The sequence below is a fragment of the Ambystoma mexicanum genome, chromosome 5q (genome assembly GCF_040938575.1).
Source record: "Ambystoma mexicanum isolate Mex_15411 chromosome 5q, UKY_AmexF1_1, whole genome shotgun sequence".
NCBI lineage: Eukaryota > Metazoa > Chordata > Amphibia > Caudata > Ambystomatidae > Ambystoma > Ambystoma mexicanum.
Window position 1 is genome coordinate 1,256,801,044 of NC_090933.1, and position 20,005 is coordinate 1,256,821,048.

The 20,005-nt window shown below is 44.5% G+C and overlaps 1 protein-coding gene across 1 annotated transcript in view; it reads right to left on the bottom strand.

The window, feature by feature from the left end:
• The window catches only part of PYCR3 (pyrroline-5-carboxylate reductase 3), a 183,617-nt gene that overhangs the window by 94,321 nt on the left and 69,291 nt on the right, over positions 1-20,005 (bottom strand). The window contains exon 3 of the mRNA XM_069621766.1: positions 14,826-15,005. Within this exon, the coding sequence (XP_069477867.1) occupies positions 14,826-15,005 (180 nt within the window). The remainder of the gene's footprint in view (positions 1-14,825; positions 15,006-20,005) is intronic.

The window sequence follows — 20,005 nt, forward strand, 5'->3', positions numbered from 1 at the left end:
ATTACAAATAAAAATAAATAAAATGTTTGTTTATATCTCAGAGTTACATTCTCCCTCCAGAAGCGTATGGCCACGGACGAACATGGACACAGAGTAAAGTATCGCTGTCTCAGTCTCTAAGGACACGTTAACGTACACGTCCATATTTCTGACCCCACATGCTCCATTGGAAACTAGTCTCAATAAATGAGTTATGGCATCCTGTGTTCTTGAAGAATCTATTGGATTATCGGTACAAAAGTCCATTCCATTCTATGGCTACGATGAGACCATGACGGACACTGTCCAGACGATAAATCCATTTCTGTTCCAGTTCCAACCATTTCTCACTGTCTTCACCTAACCTAGTGGAAGGACAAACCACTTCAGATCACGATCCGAATGTTTAAGTTTTCTGAAGTGGTCCACACAGGGTTTGTCTGCCACTAGGTGTCGGATACATGAGCGATGCTCGGCGATCCTCTATTTGACAGGACTTAATAGACTTTTACATTACGATAGCTATCACCCGGCAGGTCTCAAACAAAACCTTCCATATGGACAATTCTTGAGAATCCGGAGAAACTGCACAGACCAGGAAATGTAAAAAAAAACATTCAGAAGTACTGCAACAACGTCTCCTTCAAAGAGGTTATCCAAAATAAAAACACCACCAAATGGGCAGCCAACAACCCCATAGAAGCTTGCCTTATTTAAAAATGGAAGGAACCACTGAAGCAACTGGTTTGTGTGACCACGTTTAGCCTGATTAGTAACAACATTAAAAGTACCATCAACAAACACCTGCACTGCATAAAGAACACTGGTACTCTAAGAAACTATTTTGTGCCTTAAAATAAATAAATAAAGAATAGGAACCTGAGAGAACATCTAGTTCATACCGATCGGGACCCCCGGATACAGCAATCACTAGAGAGAACAGGGGGACTACCGCCAGTAAAAGGATATCATAAGTACTGGAAAAGTGTAACATGTCAGTACACTGAGACCAAACATGCATTCAACTATGGCAATGTGCATTGGGACCTTTACACACATACCAATTGCAATAGTAGAATGGTAATATACGTCTTTCAATGCCCATGTGATCTAGTGTATGTTGGAAAAACAAAAAGACGCCAAGTAAAAGTTGCTTATTTTGGTCCTGTTCAAATGCCTAGAATTGAGACTACGAAGATGAATCAATATCCATTCCAAGAGGAAATATAACTTTTCAAAAAATTGTCAATTTTGCGATGGTTTTACAATTTTAGTAATTTTGAAGTGTGTCTGTATAGAGTGAATGCAGACATGGATATGCTTGTTTAGACTGAGGCACATTTCCCACTTTGAATGTGAGTAATTGTCTATAACAAAAAAATTGTTTTCATTTTCCTGCATTGAATTATGGTATTTTGATTTGTTCTTGATTTACTCAATACTCTTATTAAATAAATAACAAACTTTTCTACTTTTTTTTTTTTTTTTTAAATGTGTCCTCTGGATTTTTCCTTCCAAAGAATTTGCTGTGGCATTCTTGACATAAAAATAAGTCATTTTTTGATCTGACAACCGCTTGTTGGACGGACAGCTCTTTGGTGAATGCAGCAGGCGTGCGTTTATCTACCACGAACCTTCAGAAATGCTCTAGTCTCTGGCATGCTCTTCTAATTTGGACGAGGTTATTTGAGATCCATTAGTCACCTCGAGGCTCTCAAAGAACTCCCTCTGCTTATCGGGCTTTGTCGGTTCTCACCTCCCCAAAGGCGAGGAGAAGAATTCTTTTTTTTTTTTTAAAACAAAAAAAACAAAATAAAATTCAGGATAGTGACTCTTCCCCTGGGTAGAAGTCTCTAAGTTCAGGGTTCACAGTGTTAACCAAACTCACAGGACTAGAAGAATGTCCCTCTTCTCCTAGTCTACATCAAGTTTTTGACAACATTTCTTAAGTTACTTCAACTTTAGATTCTTCATTAAGCTCTCTCCGCCGGTTTTTATACTCTTCCTTCAAATTGTCCCCTCCTTGACTCTTCAATGTTTTACAAATAGTCTACACACTGCCCCACTGGGACGAGGAAGAGGTGCACAGAGTCCTTCTTGACTTTCAATACCAGTCTTATGGACAGGGTGTTGCCTCACAAAATGATCTACTCCTCTCTTGATTTCTTGTTTCACCTACTCAAAGTTTCCCAGCCCCCTCACAGACTTCTCCTATTACCTGCTCTCACTGGTTTTGTGGGTTCCTTCTCTCTTTTTCTACTCTTCTTTGGCCTGCTTGACATTGCGGCCAGTTACTGTTTTCGGTCTTGGTGTAGTTCTCAGACCGTATGGTCCACCCACCACAGGTCATGGTACCACCGCAGTTCCTCATACTTCCCATACAATCGCCAACGCAGTACGCTAGAGTGTTGGCAGTCTCTGCATAGTTTTAGACTGCACGGTCCACCTACCACAGGTCATGCCACCAACACACTGCCTCTCGACTTCATTGTTGCCGGCTGACTCCCGACTGCTTTTCTGGCGTCTCTCGATTCGTTGTAGTCACTCAAGGCTGTTGCTTCACTGCAACTTCACCATGTTAGTCTTCAAATTGACTGACCCGTCTGGTGTTCGCCTTTATCGTGGGTACGAGAACCCGAATTGGAACCTCACTACGATGCGCTGACCGAGATGAGGCAGCAGCCCACTGTGGACAGCAATTGAGCCTACAACAATAACTTGGGGGCTCCTAGCCATATCACTACGACCACTGTGAAATGAACTAGAGAAGAAAGTGAACATCGAAGTACTTAAGGTGGGATATGGTCTACCGCCATATCGGGCAGATAGAAGATCGAGTCACAGAACAAGAAATAGGTCCTGAAGAAGATGATTTGAAAGATATACATCATCGAAACCGGTCGACCACAGAGCCCATGGATGTCCCGAATACATAGGAGACACATGCCAAGAATAACCCATTTTTAATGCCTATGATCTACATGATACAACAATGGCTCTATTCAGTAGATCCAATTTTATGAAAAGTTTTCCACAACTAGGTTGAAAGAGGTCTTCCGACAAAAAGAATGGCAATATAGATTTAGCCGAGACATCAGGAATATGACAAAGATTTGTTATTTTCACCACTTGTGTTTAATAACTGTCGCTTGCCTTATGCAAGCACATAGATGGATGGGGACAACACACACTACGGAGGGTGAATAAAGTACCAGAAATCCCCCGTTTCATGCTCTCCCAAACACTCATCCTTTTTAGGCCTCTTGTATGCAATTTTCTCTGGGAAAGCCTTACAACACTCTGGCAATACTGATCAATAACCCATTGTAGGGTCAGGGTCACTTTCTCCCTCCTTATCTATCTGCTTTTAGATAGGCGGTACACCACTCTCATACTAGGGACAGAACATCCTGTAGGGTAAGGGTGTTTTCTGGCCAGGGTCAGAATAGGTAACACAATATCAGTATTGCCTACAAAAGAAATTCTTACCAACAACCACAGTCCTGATTCCCTTTTATGTGATACTGCGACTTAATGTTACAGAAAGGTCTTCATACCCGTAGAGGTTTATTTAAACGATAATACTTACTTTCCCCTTGTATGTTTTTCCATCTGGTGTTCGACCAGTTCCTCTTCCTTCCACCTCGAACTACATATTCTCCAGTAGTTGTCTTTGGCGTTCGGCAATCTTGGGAAAAGCCATTGTGCGCTCTATCAAGTCACTCTTTTCTCAGTCATTCCTCTCTCTCTCCTCTCCTTCCTATCCCTCCCATCTCTCCCAGTCCTTTGTCTAGTTGATGTAGGTGGGACTGCCCCAGTGTAACGTCAGTTTGATGGATAACAGTTGGGGGGACAGTTCTCATGTTTCCCGCAAGGTCCATGTGCCCCTCCTACTAGTACTTATAGTAAGAAGGTCTAACACACTATGACACATGGGGCCTCATTACGGGTCCGTCGGTAATCCTGCCTGTGCAACCGTAGGGTGTTCACATGACCTGATTTGGATTACGTGTTTCCACTGTTTTGGGAGTTTTTTTGTATGGTGACAGTACGTTCAGTGCAGTGTCACAGAAAAATCCTTTAGATTTCTCATGAGGTTTAAATCTCTTTTCTTGTGTGAACTACTGTTCCCAAGAATAGTAAAGTGAAATTGACATTACTTATCTTTCCTCTTTGTAGGTCCAGCACACACCATTGTATGTGGAGTGCGTTACCTAGTAGCCCTTTATCCTACATTCTCATGTTACCCTCACTACTTTAAATGGCTGGTGGAAGGGCTTCATTTTTCCGACCATTGTGCTTTTCTACCGCAGGCTGAACCCTCAGCTGCGGTACAGCAACCATGGGTGACCATTTTGTCAAAATGGCCACCGACTTCTTTTTTTGCCATTTTCTGTTTGGGAGGTCTTTCTTGGGTTTTACTCTGTGCATTCAGGAAGATTTGAGCCCTTTGTTCATTTTTCCTTTGGCAGGCTTCAGCCCTGAAACCCACCTCTGGTCCAGTGTGTCTGGAAGGTCAGGAAGTGAGGGAGAGTCCTGAAACTCCCATCCTTTGTCTTTAGGAATGCCTGAATGCAACCAGTCCCGATTGGCTGGCTAGCTGTCCTTTCAGGACAGCCACCCAGTTGTGCGACTGACAGCCTAAGCTGTGCGTGGATGGGAGAAACCTGCTTAAATAGGCGAGGATTTTGGGACAGTTTACCACCGGGAGAAATACCAGATGAAGAAACCGTGAACGAAGCTTGCTGCATCCTCCTGGAACTTTGAATTGCCCGGTGAAGCCCTGCTGCTATGCTGAAACTCCTTTCACAATTAGACAAAGAAGCTCCAGAAGGGACGACTTCTGCCCTTGGGTTAGTGGGACCAACTAACCCTGAGAGGAACTCCACTGGATCATCTTCCCTGACTGGCTGTACTTCTTTATTGCAGCACAGAGTGCCAAGGGTCAAGTAATCAGTAGTCTAGTGCAACATCTGAAATCCGGCTAGAAGCTCCAGTAGTCTTCTAAGGATCCTCCAGAAGCAGGACGGCCAGAGCTCGAGTCCCTCACCAGAGTGCAGGACCCAAGGAATAAAGGAAGCCCAACCAGTATCGTACCCCTGCAGGAGCCCTCCAGACGTCATACCACTTGTCCCCACGACGGAGGCTCAGGAACACGGAGTCTGCAGTGCTGTGGCAAGACAGAATCCAGCTGGACCACTTCTTCAAACCAGAGGTACTGTTTAGACTTGGGGTACTTACTTCATTGTGTTTTAGCTGTGCTTTTCTGAGTTGAGATTTGCAGTGGCTTACTTTTAGAGTTCATTTCAACTCTTACTCACAGCTTGTGACCCTACAAGTGATTTTCCGACAAACTCTTTGTGCAAGTCTTTTATCTAAGAAGTGCCTCGGCTCCACAGACTGCAAATGGACTTTGGCTGTCCTGGCTCCCTGCAGACTCTTCTAGCCCATTGACTTTGATATTGTTTGTCCTTCATAGGTGGTAACTTGTTTTAGACTTACTGCAGGGAAAGGCTGGTCTAGATTTCATTGGAAGATTTAAGTGCCCTCACATACTGAGAACCTGTTTAACCTTTTTCCTTCCTTAAACCATTCCTTTCTGCAACCTCAGGATCTGCAAAGTATAACTAGTGCGATATATAAATGCCATTACTGTCCTTGTGATTGAAGTCACCTCAGCGTGAAGGAATTGTCTAAGAAGCATATCCAAAGATTATCCCCTAACTTGTCTTGATTCTGAAAAGTATTTTTAAAGTGTATTTACATTGTTACACCAATTGCCTTTTTAAAGAATGCTTATTTAAACATTGTTGTTAAATAAAGAACTACGTATGACTAAAACCTTGAGTAGTGTTACTTGGCTACTTGCATTTATGGATTCCATTTGTACAGTTCTACAGCTCACATGTACCCCTCTTGAGATAGGCCTGGCTGCTAAGCCACACTACCAACTTGTGTAGTACAGACCTATACCAAAAGGTGCGTTACCTAATACCAAGCAGATACCTTTTGTGTAGTCTCACACAGTCAGATGGCACCAATTCTTACCTAACAGCGGGTTGCCGCAGGACCTGTAAAAGTTTACCGGCCCCGACTTCCCGGTGCCACCGGCTCATTACGGGTCCGGCAGCCAGAAAGTCAGGCGCCAGTATATTTGTTAATCCCCATTCCCATAGAGTCCTATACGACTCTATGGGAGTGGGGACATGGAAGCACCGGCACAGTTTCTAACGTTGCCGGTGCTTCCATGAAGGGATTGCGTACCATGACCGCTGCACATGGCAGGGTCAGACCTGTTGGGCACAATGGCTCCGGCAGGCAAACACGTAGTTTGCCGGTCCGGAAACGAGGGTGCCGGTGAGCTTACAGGCACCCTTGTTTCCGGACCGCCAACAATGTAATGAGGCCCATGGTCTCAGACTTTGATAGTGGCCCGAGGCTTTTGTCCTAACCATATGAGGAGGGTTACTGAGACTCCTTTGCATAACAACGTCCTTATCCCCAAAAGGGGAGTGCCTCCCCATGAGATCCTCCGGCACATCGCCACACCTAGGGAGACCATCGTTTGGCAGCCTCACCCCCCTAGCCTCATGGAAAGGGGCGCTCCTCTGGGAAGAAGTGACATTATCTGGAGGATCGTCACAGCTCCCATACGCCATATCATGCCCCTGCCCCCAACCCCTTACTGGCCCAGATACAGTAATTTCTCTGTGCCTTTCAAAGCCGTGATATATACACGTTCTCAGTTCTAGGCCATTGCAGTATTGCAGATCTTGTATGGCCCTTGCAGATAGGCTGTCAAACCTACTCGCTACATTGGTCACCTGTGGATCTTCAGTCCAAGGCTATAAGAACCCAGGTAGCCACCTTTACTCCGGGCAGAATTCCTACCCTCAGTTTCTTGATCTGTGGCAGCTGGCCACCATCTCTGAGCCCCATGCCACTCCTCGGGGCATCTCATGTCACTCTCGTCAGGTTTCTGCTCCACTGCCATCCAGCTCTGTGGATTCGAGATAGCACACAGGTTCCAGTGGCGGCAACCCGCACACTGCCACTCAACTAGGCAATTACCTGTGTAGAGAAAAACCTCTTCTCCACACAGGTAATTCTTCATGAGGGTCCCTGATGACATCCAATAACCTGCAGTTTGGAAATCATGAAATTTCTTGACATGACGACTGGGGTCTCGGCTGACATGTACCAGCGTGGGGTGCGGATTAGTTACTGAAGGGTTTGTTTGGTTCAATTCAAGGCCCTCCCACCACACTGACCAGTCGGCAACAGTTCCTGCTAGCACATAAGATCCTGCAGTTTGATGCAAATATAATGTGTTACCTGTGGGTTCCTTCCGGACATTGAGAATGGGTCAGGTGCCAGGTGTCCGAGAACAGTTTCTCCTTTTCTTTGTGTGCTATTCCCTTTATGGGCTTTGGTCTCATGTGTAGTGTGGGATTACAGGCGCAGGGGTATGTGTCAACCAGGTAGACTTCCTGAATAGTGGTCTGATCTAGCCTGATAAAGGGCCACAGAAGGAGGGTGCAGAGGAAGCCATGCTCCTACCAAGTACTGCATGGCTTTCCCATGTCGCAGAGTCCCATGTCGCATTAGATCCTTTCCTGCCTCCCTTCCCATCAAGTTCAAAAGGGTGGCGATCCAAGGCATTACAAGTACACCCAGGTACAGCAGAGGCAGATCGTTCTCTGCCTTAGCCCCAAACCTGTTGAACGAGCTGCCCGCCAATTAGTACAAGCATTCATTTGCGCAAGCACTGAAAATCGTATTCTTCCTCCAATACATTTGCTCACCAGTCTCAATATCTTCCCTGACCTTGGGGCCAAGTAGCCTTTTCCGCATAAACATACTTTACAAATAAAGCAGACCTAACAAAATGATGCATTCCCCACTGCAACACTGTGCAGCACAAGAACCCACAGATCCCAAGGCTTTGGCATTTCTATGCGCGGTGGAAAACTAACGGGTGTCACACAATCTAGTCCCCGGGGATCCCCTACTCAGGTGGCCAGGGAAAGGCCATCGCTTTTGGATCCTGGGTGTGGACAAGCGAGGAAGGACCACCTGGGTAGGGGGTCCTCGGGGAGTGAGGGGGTGGGGGGAGCAGCACCCAATGGTGAGACATGGTATCCCCCTTTTTCCACAACCCCCATCTCAACGTATTTTATAATTCCTTCCCACTTGGTCTTAACAAAAGTAGTGCACCAAAGAAGATGAGAAATGTCGCTAGAGAGATTACCGCCCCCCAATTGCATTGGCCCCTGTCCCTGTAATGAGGCCATGCACGCAGCTTTAACAATTTACACCTGCCACACATTAGCACTCCCAGTGAAAATAAAAGGTGGCGCACACAATCACACTGAGCGAAGCTGGACACGAAAAGGAACAGTTCTTCCCAAGGCTGATGCGGACCGGGCAGTGGAGGCTGGAAGGCCAACGTGCTGATCTACAGTGGAGCAGATCGAGTGAAGGCCAGGCAAGATTTCCATGCTTTCGGGAAGCCATTAGTGTTCGAAAAGCAAAGCCAAGTGAGCAGGAGAAAGAAATCTGAAGATTGCCGGGAAGCATCCCGCAACCCTCATGGGTGAACGGCTAAGTTGGGGAGGAGCAGAGAAGGTGTTGGAAACAGCCTTGAGCTACAAGAGATTAGACATTTTATCAACACGGCCGGTGAGTTATCAAGGGGAACAAAAGTCTGGTTGATTTTTGAAGTGACTAAGGTTTTTGCAAGTTGAAGGTTTTGTATGCGCTGGTAAAACTGAAATGAGAAGAACTATTTTAAAAGAGACACAGAGTAGCAGAGTGGTCCTGCGAGAGAGAATCGCACATCGAAAGTCTCTGGGAAATGTAATCAAGTATGATAAGGAAATTATAGCAGAGATCAAAGGGAAAGAAATTTGAGCAAGAGCAATGTGAAAGATATGAACTGTGAGTATACCAAGAAGGCAAAGATGGAAATATGTGAACAGTGAATATGCCAAGAAGGTAAAGGTAAAACAGAACTTTTGAGAAAAGCAAATGAAAGAGGATACAAACTACAAGTACCAAGAGGAATTGGCGCTACAAGAGAAAATTGTGAATTGAAGGATTGTTGAACTAAAAGGTCAAAGTGGTCATGCAAAGGTTTGTGAAAATGCCTTGCAGTGTCGAACGTCTTCGACAGTGGAAAAAGATACATTAGAGAAAACGTGGAAAAGGGAACCCCACGAGGGAAAGGCAGGCTCGAGCCCGGCGGAGGGAAGCCTGCGCAGAACTGTGAAAAGCTGAGAAACATATAAACTGAGCATTAATGGCAAGGCGAGTGAAACCTAAAGAAAGTGATTGAACTATTGGAAAGTGAAAGCCTAAGATTGAACAGTTGAATTGTGCCAGTAAGCCAAAGTGTGCAAGACTGGGAGAACTGTGCCATCCACCCATCTTTTTATTGTTTTTCATAAAAGATTCTCTAGATCCTGAGGGATTGCACCTGGGGAAGGAAGAGGGCGCTGAAGCGATTCCGACATTTCTTTTTGAGACACTATTTTCCTTTCGTATTTCCATAACACATTTTGTTATTTTGAGAAGGCGGGCAAGGTTAGGTTTTCTTAGTATAGGCCTTTTTTATTTTAACCAGACTGACTTGGACAGATTTCTCATTATTTAAATGGTCGAGATTTTACTCCCATTGTAGAGTTAGGGCCAGTTAGGAATTCTATCATCCCAAGCAAAACATTGAATAAAGGTTTTGAAACGTGCGTCTATTGCTTGATACCATGCCTTCCTTACAGTGCCAATGAATAATTCCAACTATCTTGTTTGAAGTTGAATCTCAGTCTACAGCTGTGATTATGAGCAAACAAAAAAAAACAGGATGCAGCGTACAGCTTGTTATTTGAAATGCATGCTCGGAAGAGCGGATCCCACTATGTGCAAAAGATGCCCCTCTGCATTACTGTGAAGTGAGAGTGTGAGGGAGGGAGAGATAGAGAGAGACTGCTGGAGGAAACCAGGAAATCTGGGGAACATAGATCGAATCGGATTGTGTGCTGGTGGCATTAAGTTGTGCATAGTTCAGAGGAAGGGAATGGAGTAAAGTATGATGAAGGGTGGTTGGGTGCGTAGCCAGTAGGAGTCGGTCCAGTCTTGCTGATGAATGTTTGTTGGCCTGGTGTTATACATGTACTGACCGGTTTCTAAGTAACCGCTGTGTGAATCATCACATGTGGCACCAGTTGTAAAGCAGCATGTGCAGTGATCCAACAGGCCATTATTATTATTTCAGGACTGACATCTGTAGCAGTCTTGGACACTGAAAGGAGTTGCCAGCTACTTGGTGCATCCAAAAACACTTGTTTTGAGTGGAATCTTTCTCTCCATCGCCTTCGATTTCTGAAGAGGTTGGGTCCGCACTCTGAAGTCCGGTATCTGCGGGATTAAGGTTTTAGCTAACCCAATTACTTTAAACATGAGAATGTTGAGTAGTTCCTAATAAAACAGAAAATAATCAGATCATGAATTGGGCCTAGGCGCATATTTAAGAGACAGGTATACAAAGCAGTTTCGTGGGAGATCATATGGAGTAGGACTCTCGGGAGGGATCACTTTTCTCTTGTGATCTGCAGTTGTCAAGAAATTACTCATTACACCGTGGTGGAAATGTGGACCGCTTCCTCAGGTCTTGTGTGAGAGGGTCCTTATGTGGCATCTAGCTCCTCTTTGTTGTCGAAAAACAGTTTCTTCCCAGACTGCTGCTCACCCAAGACATGTGTGGGCTTCTATGTGCTAAAAAGAGTGTACGGTGACTATGTTTGCTGTGGCGGCAACCAGGAATGGAATATTGCCAGCAAGGACCAAAAGGTTGTCTCCATCTATTCAAATTGCAACCCAATATAAGCTAAAGACTGCTGCATGTATATCGGGGCTCTGTCTCCCCCCCTCCCACCCACCCCCCACCCCCAAAAATACATTTTTGCCACCTGGTTGGTTAATTTGGAATTATTGATGCAGATGTGTTCCAACTGGTGAGGAACTCCAGAATCATGCAGTAGTGTGCAGTGCGGTAATGGGGCGAGAGGCAGAAACACCAGTAGGCTAAACCTCCTCCATGATGTGGACTCATTTTTGGAAACACTTGATATCCTTCGGTCCTCTTATACATATAAAAGGATTTCTTTTCATTCATAACTCTTTGGTAGCTATTGCTCATCTCTTCTGTGCGTTCTGCGTTTCGGTGACATATACATCATTCTTGATACGTAAACTAAAAGCAAAAAATAGATGGGTAGAAGGTTCTGAATTAATCATTACCAGTGGCATTGTAGCAGACAACCTCACAAACAATAGTTGTTTATCCTTATGTGCCATTGCATGTCTAAGGTTGTGTGTTTTTTATGCAAAAGGAATGGGTATTGCTTTTTTTGGGGTGGGGCGCAGCATGATTTGATGTTCGGTTTTTACCCTTAAATAGTGGCACAAGCGGCTGAAAAACAATGGTTTGTGGATTGGTTTTTGACATTATATGGCATACATGGGTGTCTGGGACTCCACTTCCAGCATAGCCTAAGGAGAAGAACCATGGTAGCTGCAGTCCACAACATCTGGGAGGACAACAATCAGTAAGCATGGTTTGGAGGGATACCCAGAGCAATGCCAGTGGTTATGGCAAATTCACAACCTTCCAACCATCATTCTTCAGTGTTGCATAAATATTCTGTATATGTTCCGATTTATAACAGTTGGAAATATTTCATCCATCATGGAACACAGCCTCCAGGTGAATACTTCAAACCGTATAAGCCTAGGCTCGCTCTAAAGTCATTTGCCACCATTTGTGAATAGAGGTGGTTCAGCAAATGAATGGGCAATTCAAGAAACAGGTAGTTCCATTGCCTCTATATCACCTTATCCAGGTAAACCAAAGTGCCAGGTGTTCATTCCAGCCACAGGACACCAGGTGTGATCTTGGGTAACTCTATAAGCAAATGGTTCACGCCTTTTTAGAGAATAGGTCCCCACACATTGCCCATCACAGGTGTAGCTAGTCTGATATACTTGCACTTGCCACATTTTATCGAGAGGTAGATGATCTTAGAAGCAAGAACAGGAATACCATTCCACTCCAGGGGTGCCTCGATTTGAAATGAGGGTTTGTATAGGACATTTGTGTTGTTCGATCGAAGTACTCTAGATGAGTGTTGGAGGAAAATCCTATCCCTAAGGTATTTGGGGACAGAATTCAAACATTTGAAGGTCAAAGCAGTAATGTTGCATTTCATTTTTTGATTTTCAGGCAACCAGTGGAGTTACCCAAGAAAATCGGATACATGCTCCGTTCTGGCAAATCCGTAAAACATCCCTTATGGCACATTTTGAGAGGATTGCAGCCGGGTCAGGATAGCTTGAGTAGTACCAGCTATTTCAGTAGCCCAATCGAGAATTGACCAGAACAGTAGCCAGCAGGGATCTGTAAGGAAAGGTCTAATCTGATGGAGGAGCCTAGTTACATAAGCACAGGAAGAGCAAATGTTGGAAACATGGGGTTTCATGGACATTTCAGAGGCAAGCATGATGCCCAGCGTTTTGACCTCAGGACTCACCGGAATCAACTCGCACCCAAGGGTAAACAGAGTAGTTGGGGTTGATGGACTTCAGCCGAGGGCCAGAGGCAATAATGAGCAGCTCGGTTTTATTGTTATTCAATACTAGGGCATTAGGAGTCATCCAGGATTGAATGTTGCTATAGATGTGGTCAATGGTCCTAGCATCCTCATAACAGCCAGTCAGCTCAATGAGCACATGGGTGTCGTCTGCGTAGTTGCCATAGGCGACACCCAGGGCGACCAGCCTATCCAGGAATGGTTTAATGTAGAAGTTAAAGGGCAGGAGCCGTGTTGCACTACGCACGATTGAGTAACGAGAAGGGCTTCTGCCTTTCAAATAGCAACCCTGCTGACCATCCTCTCCCTGAGGAGGGTATCAGGTAATAAAATTGCAGCAAAAATGTCACTGGTATAAAACAAAATCACGGCAAAAATGATGTGGTTTGACCCGGTAAAGGTGTACCCCCATTATACCATTTAAGCGGAGCAGGGGTTGCAGGGGTGTCACCTGCTCCCCTTAAATGGTATAATGGCTCTGTGGGTTGCGGGGGTGTCCCCCGCATCCTTTACATGATTGTGGCGGCAAAACCACAGCATTTTTGATGCGATATTTGGTATTCACGGCCATTTGTGCCGCATTTAAGACATGGAACCCTGAGGAGGCAGTGATCAATAAGATCAAACGCTGCAGAGAGGACGAGCAGCATCAAAAGCGCTGGGTGGCCCTTTTCAACAATGTTGGAGACATTGGACCTAAGGTCCAACAGGGCTGTTTCAGTGCCATGTTGCACTCTAAAGCAAGACTGTCACAGGGCCAGTATCTCATTGGCCTCTATAAAACTTTGCAAGTAGGCCACTCTATTGATGCTCTAACAAAAATGGAACATTAGTTATGCGCCGGTAGTTCCCTGCCACAGCTGGACCTAGTGTCGTATTCTTCAACAGTGGAGTAATCCAAGCCTTTTCAAAACTGCAGGAACAGTACCCTCATTGAAGGAGGCATAGACCAGTTTGGTGATCTAGCGGGTGAGAACGTCAAGAGAACCTTTAAGGAGGGCTTAAGATTAAGAATAATATCCAGCACCATGTGAACTATTTTGAGGAGGGCTGTTCGTGAATCTAGAACTAGCCTTATGGGAGATGTGGGCCAATTGAGAAACTATTTTTAGCTCTATGGCTGGCAGTTTTATCAAGGAATTCATCTTAGATCAACTTGCACCAACTAGAGTTTTTGAGGATGGAGGGAAAGATGGGGGACCTTACATTACATTCATCCTTAAGCGTTGTGAATAATTCGCTAGACTATGATTTAGCTTTCTGGAACCGGGAATTGAAGTTCTTAGCCTTTGCTTCAAGAACAGTTTTTGGTAATTATGGGCTGCCTTTTTATAAGTGACCAGGGAGGACATCGATGGACGCCTGAAGACCTTTGACCAGCTGAAGTGCCAAATCAGAGGGATCATTAAATAGGGCCATAGTGCCGAAATTTAAAGGTCCCGAGGAGTTAGTGCCAAGTTTAGGGAGAGCTGAGGGTAATCCTATATTTACAGTGATCAAAAAATGATCCAACCATGGGCAATCTTGCACACAAAGATTACATACTGGTACATTTTTATCTAAAATCCAGTGCAGCGTGTGTCCGCTTCAGTACGTTTGTTGGTCAACAAGTTGAGTCAACCCAACTGCTTGAAAGAAGATAAGAGCAGAATCTCTTGAATCGTTGGAGTCATCCGGCCATAAGTTAAAGGCTCCCAAAATAATCAGTGCGCATTAACGCTTATAGTGCTGTTAGTAAGCAAACGAAGTTGCTCTTCAAATAGAGGAGTAACGCGAGGGGGAGGATGAAAGTAAGAGCAGTTATGTGGCTAATTTTAATCTTCAGCGTAAGGTTTTCACAGCCTTCTAAGAAGGGAGCATGACATTTTATTATGTTGCCCAGATCCACAATATATGTCTGCACACTACCAATGGTCTACAATTAGGTCCTCATCTGGCATTCTCTGGCCCATGCAAATGCCATTGATGTGACAAAAATATGCCTCTTTCAATTTCTTCTCAGAACGGACAGTTCACGAAAAGGGAGGAAAACATGAGAACCCACACACACACCCTACATTATGCAGACCTTCAACATTCTTGATTCATAAAGATATAAAGCTATATTGAGTTGGTGAACACGTAGTCCTGTAGATGGATGCTTCCATTGCATTCTTATGTGAATTGGATGCTGTGCACATTTGCTGTTTTCACACTCACCGACTCTAGCGTTTGAAGCGTGATTCCGGCAGCCAGCGATATCACTGTGTGCTCACCGGTGACAGCAGGCGATATTTCTTTCAAAACTCCAGGGACGATATGCGGCTTTGTAGCTAAAAAGACCACCTTACATTCCTTCAGCACAGTGACATTTGAATGGGTTGTTCTGCAGCCATGGTCCTATATGCAAAAGACAAAACATGTTGATAAATTAATTATACGTAGCAATACGGCCATATGTGTAGTTTCGTTGTAATGTGGCAACATTTTGCACAAAACCAGAAGAGCCTGGTTTGAGACATAACTTTCGAATGTGTCAGGGAATGGGGAGTCAGGGAGGAGGGGGAGCAAGAGGAGGAAAGGGGGTTGGTTTATCCTGAAAATCTAAAATAAAAATGGACTGTTATCAAGTTGAGCTAACTACCAAACGTTGCATTCAAGAAAAACATAGTTATCCGTTACCTTGGAGGATACAGGCATGGATGCTTGCTCACAACCTCAGCCAAAGATCGACCAATAAAACACACTGAATAAGCCACCAGTATTCCATGCGGACCTAATCTCCCATCTTCTTAGTTATACACCTGGTGGTCCTAACCGTAAAGTTACACATTTAGACAAATCGCATTGGAGAATCATAGTTTAATGTCCAGAAATTGCAGGTAACCAGCCGACACATGTTTCGACCTCTAGAAGGCCTTCATCAGGCCGTGCATGACAGAAATCCTCTCTTGGTTTTAAGCATAAGTTGCCAAATTCAGGCATTCACTATGTAAGGAAGGCATGGTATCAATAGTAGACAGACAATGGATACAAGATTCAAAAACCTTTATTTGGTATTTTGGTTGGTTGGGTTGGTAGAATTCAACTCAGAATATTTCACAAAGACTTTCAAATGTGCGATATCGCCTCGCAGGACCACTGTTACTATGTAACCTTCCCTTTTACAATTGTCCTTCCCATTACGCGTTTTACCACCACATGCGCAGTCTTTACCTTTTGGGTTACAGTTACTTTTGCTTGTAACACAACAGGCTTTTGTTGCCTTCGATAACTCACTGGTCTTGTTAATTGGTCTTCTTTCATCAAGACCTTTCATGCAGTAGTCAAGGCCTTTAGAAATGCCTCCTCTGCTCCTCCCCAACTCAGAGGTTCATCCGGGAGGGTCCCAGGCTGCTTCCAAGTACCTTGAAGGTTTCTCTCATCTGCACACTCAGTTTTAGTCATGGAATGCTTACGGCTTCCTGAAAGCGTGCAATCCTTCACTGGATCTCTCGTTCTTCGCAACTGCCGATCAGCCCCCTGGCCTTCCAACTTCCATAGCCTGGTTTGCATCAGCCCATGAAAGAGGTGTTCTTTCTCGTATCCAGCCTCGCTCAGAGTGTACCTGTGCATGCCACCTTTTTATCCCCGACAGGGAGTGTTAACAAGTGGCAGGTGTGTATAGTTAGGACTACGTGCCCGACTCTGCCTGGCCTGACAGAGCCATTGCAAGTCAGTAGAAGTCATCTTTCTTTCCTCATCTTCCTCGGCTCAGTAGTGTTGTCAATGTAAAGTGGGGAGGAATTATGGGAGCTGTAGTTTCCAATGAACTAAGCAGGAATAGGGGTTAGCTGGGTTGTGGAAAAGGGCGATACCATGTCTCACCATCGGGTGTTTCTCCCCCACTCCCCGAGCACCCCCTCCCCAGGTGATCCTCCCTCGCATGTCCACCCCCAGGGTCGGGATCCAAAAGCGATGGCCTTTCCCTGGCTACCAGAGTATGGGATCCGCGGGGACTAGGTTGTGAAACACCCTCTGGTTTTTCTGAGTCTCCGAATATTACCAATGAATCAAGGAAAAACGGGCTTCAAAACAACCGCAGTCCTTCTGCTAAGAATATCGGTTAAGGATTCCCAGTGCAAGTGTGGGGATTTTTTAGCGCCGCAGGGGAACTAACGATCCATAACACTGGACTAGTGTGCCCAACCCACACACTTGCACTAGGAATCCTGAACCGATATTCGGTTGGATATTAAACTATAATTCTCCAATGTGATTTGTCTAAATGTGTAACTTTATGGTTAGGACCACCAGGTGTACAACTACGAAGATCGGATACATGGGAGTTTAGGTCTGCATGGAATACGGCTAGCTTTTTTAGTGTGTTTAGTAAGGCAGGTAGAAAACGTGTAGCTTCATTTCCAGTTTGCATCAGCGGGCAGATGCACAGCAGCCCATACTCATGCAGACCAGCACAGCTCTGACTGACACTTATGGATGTATACTCTTATCACACCCTGCATTATCTGTGCAGCTATGCATTCACATTCACCAACAGTCTACACGTCTACGTGTGCACACCAGTGAACACTGCAATACCCTGCCAGATGCACTCCTAGCACACGGAAGACCAGGAACCACAGTTCTCTTCAACCAACCCTCCAACCATTTCTGCATCTTTAGCCAGACAATAGGAGGGAGCCATTGACTTCCAGGTGCCATTTCCCCCCAATCAGATAATACAGAGTCCTTCCGCATGAATCAACTCAGCATCATCTAGTACCAGTTTACCTTCATAACAAAGTGCCAGGAACCAGAAGAAAAAGGACGTCCGCTGCTTCTATTATAGAGTGTCACCTACCCGGTGACAATGATCATGAAATACCACCACATCACCGTAACCCCTAAAGACGCACATTGGAGAGGAAGACAGTATAACCTTTTAGATACCACAAATGGAACACAATGTCTTGGAACACATGATAAAAGGCCTAATATTACAAGCTTCAGTGCTCCCGATCTGCCAATATGCAAAAGGAGAGCGTTAACACCATTATACCTTGGTAAAGGCTTGAAGGATAAAAAGAAAAAAATCTTCCAAGACTAAAAGTACTCAACTCATTTGTCTTCACATATGACACTGTCATCTTCAATTTAACTCCCTTGGGTGTGCAACATTCCGTAGACCAATTATATGGGTATCGAAATCAGCATAACCGAATGATCAGTACAAAAAAACCAGCAATAATGATTTCTAATAGCAAAAGGAAAATACTGGAAACACTTCCTGGGACAAGATAAAAAAACATTTTAAATAAGACCTACAACACAAGATCTAGTTCCTTTTCAAAAAAATCAAGGCGGGTCCAACATTTATATTTAGGAAGGATGTACGCCTTACTGTTGGCAAAAATGTAATGGACTAGAGTGCGGGTACTGAGCAGCAGAGATCCCTTTGGTGGGTAAGCCATGGATACTGTAACTTTTAGGTTCCAAATACAAACCACAAGATATTTCCTTTGGGGGGGCAAGAGGAGACAATCAGGGATATTGAAGGGGGCTTACAAGGTGACTGGGTTATAGCAGGCAGAGATTCTAAATTGGGAATGGATAGCAAGATGGCCAAGCCACTTGGCAGTACAACATAAGTTCAAAGAGGAGCTAAATGTGCACTTATTTTATTAGTAGTGACCTAGAGTTTGACTGGTACTTGGAGACCCCTCACTCCATCGATCAGGCAATACTTTTTATCCCGCACCATAGGACTCAGTTTCACAAATAGACTTCACTTCTTAATATCAAAAGACTGACCTCAGGTTATTGTGGTGGAAATGGGTGAAATAGTAGCTTTGGACCATGCAGCCTTCCCTTTAGTACCGGTATTGCTCAGGAGGCATTAGTCCCAATGAGACACAGTGGCTCCCAAACAGGCCACTTCTCCTGGGGCACACCTTTAATATTAGTTGCTCTGGGATATATTATTTAATAGTAAGAGGGACAAAGTGCAAGATTTTTGTTTCCCCAATACAAATTAAAATCGGAATGATCATAAGCTTTGCATCCAATAAGAAATTGCCGAGTATGGAAGTGGAGATTAAACAAATAAAATAATCATTGCTATAATACAGCTCTGTCGGAATGAAGCGTGGAGATTGTGAAAGGACCCAGGCTGAAATGAGAACACTGGCGGATAGAAAGAGCCGAGCCTCAACTCAAGAGTGAACATTCTTGGCCAGCAAGCTGAAAAGGTTAGAGAGTAGACGAGGGTACGTTTCCACTGTGGAGGAGGACAGCATGGTCTTGACAGGTTAATTAAGACTTTAATGCGGCATTCAGGGAGGGACTAAGAAGCACTATATAGGGTCAAGGATTCTGGAGAGAAGAAAGATCTCAGCATTCTTAGATGGCATAGATGTAAAGGGCCCGGCAGGGGAGAAATCAAGGTTACTGGACTGATCAGTAACTGGAGAGGTGATACCAGACACTCTAAAAGAGATTCAAGACTATCAAGAGCCAAGGTACAGATGGGCTACAGGTGGAATTCTGCCAACATTTAATAAAACTCTGGTACCTGCTTTGTGGGGCATCTAAGGAAAGATGATTGGAAGAGGAGAGTTGCCAAAGACGATGCAGATGGCCCTAATTACGTTGATCCGGACGCCAAGTGGAGAACATACGCATCCCACATATTCCTGTTCTGTTTCAATTTTAAAATAAAGATTTTAAGAATCTGCCAAAGGTACTTGCACGCCTTCTGGACAAGATAATAACCCACTTGATTCATTAAAACCAAATCAGTTTATTCAGGGCCGAGATAATTAGTGTTTTTCATCTTCATACAGAATGACCTGAACCATTGGTTGCTATTGCCCAAACTGCAGAGAAAGCCTTCGAGAGAGCAAGTTGGGCATAGCTCTGCACTTTCCTGGAAAAACCTAACTCTGGCCCCAAATTCTTAAACTTGTGCCATGCTCTATATAATTATATTTGTTCATTTATAAAACGTGCTAAATTGTCTTGCTTCCAAGACACATGCGTTGCCCCGAAGCCATCCTTCCTCCCCACCATATACAGGGAAAAAGCCCCGATTCCTGCGGATGGGAAAAGATCCACAATATTTGAAATGCATCGTGGTGCCCAAAATGGAGGCCCACCATCGCCTCTTCTACACCTCTTCATGGAATGTTGGCAGCAGCAATTAGATTAGGGACATTAGGAAATTACATGCCATAGTTATACTTCTAAGGTATTGCCATATGACACGTGGTTCACATGTCTGAAAACTCTTCCATGCTCATTACAAGACTTGGGCGAACTGTAGAACTTCAAGGTACATTTTCCAAAAACTCAAATCCACACAATTACAGGAGCATGCTTCAGCAGCTTATTTTTTGGTCATCAGTTTCACTGAACCAAGG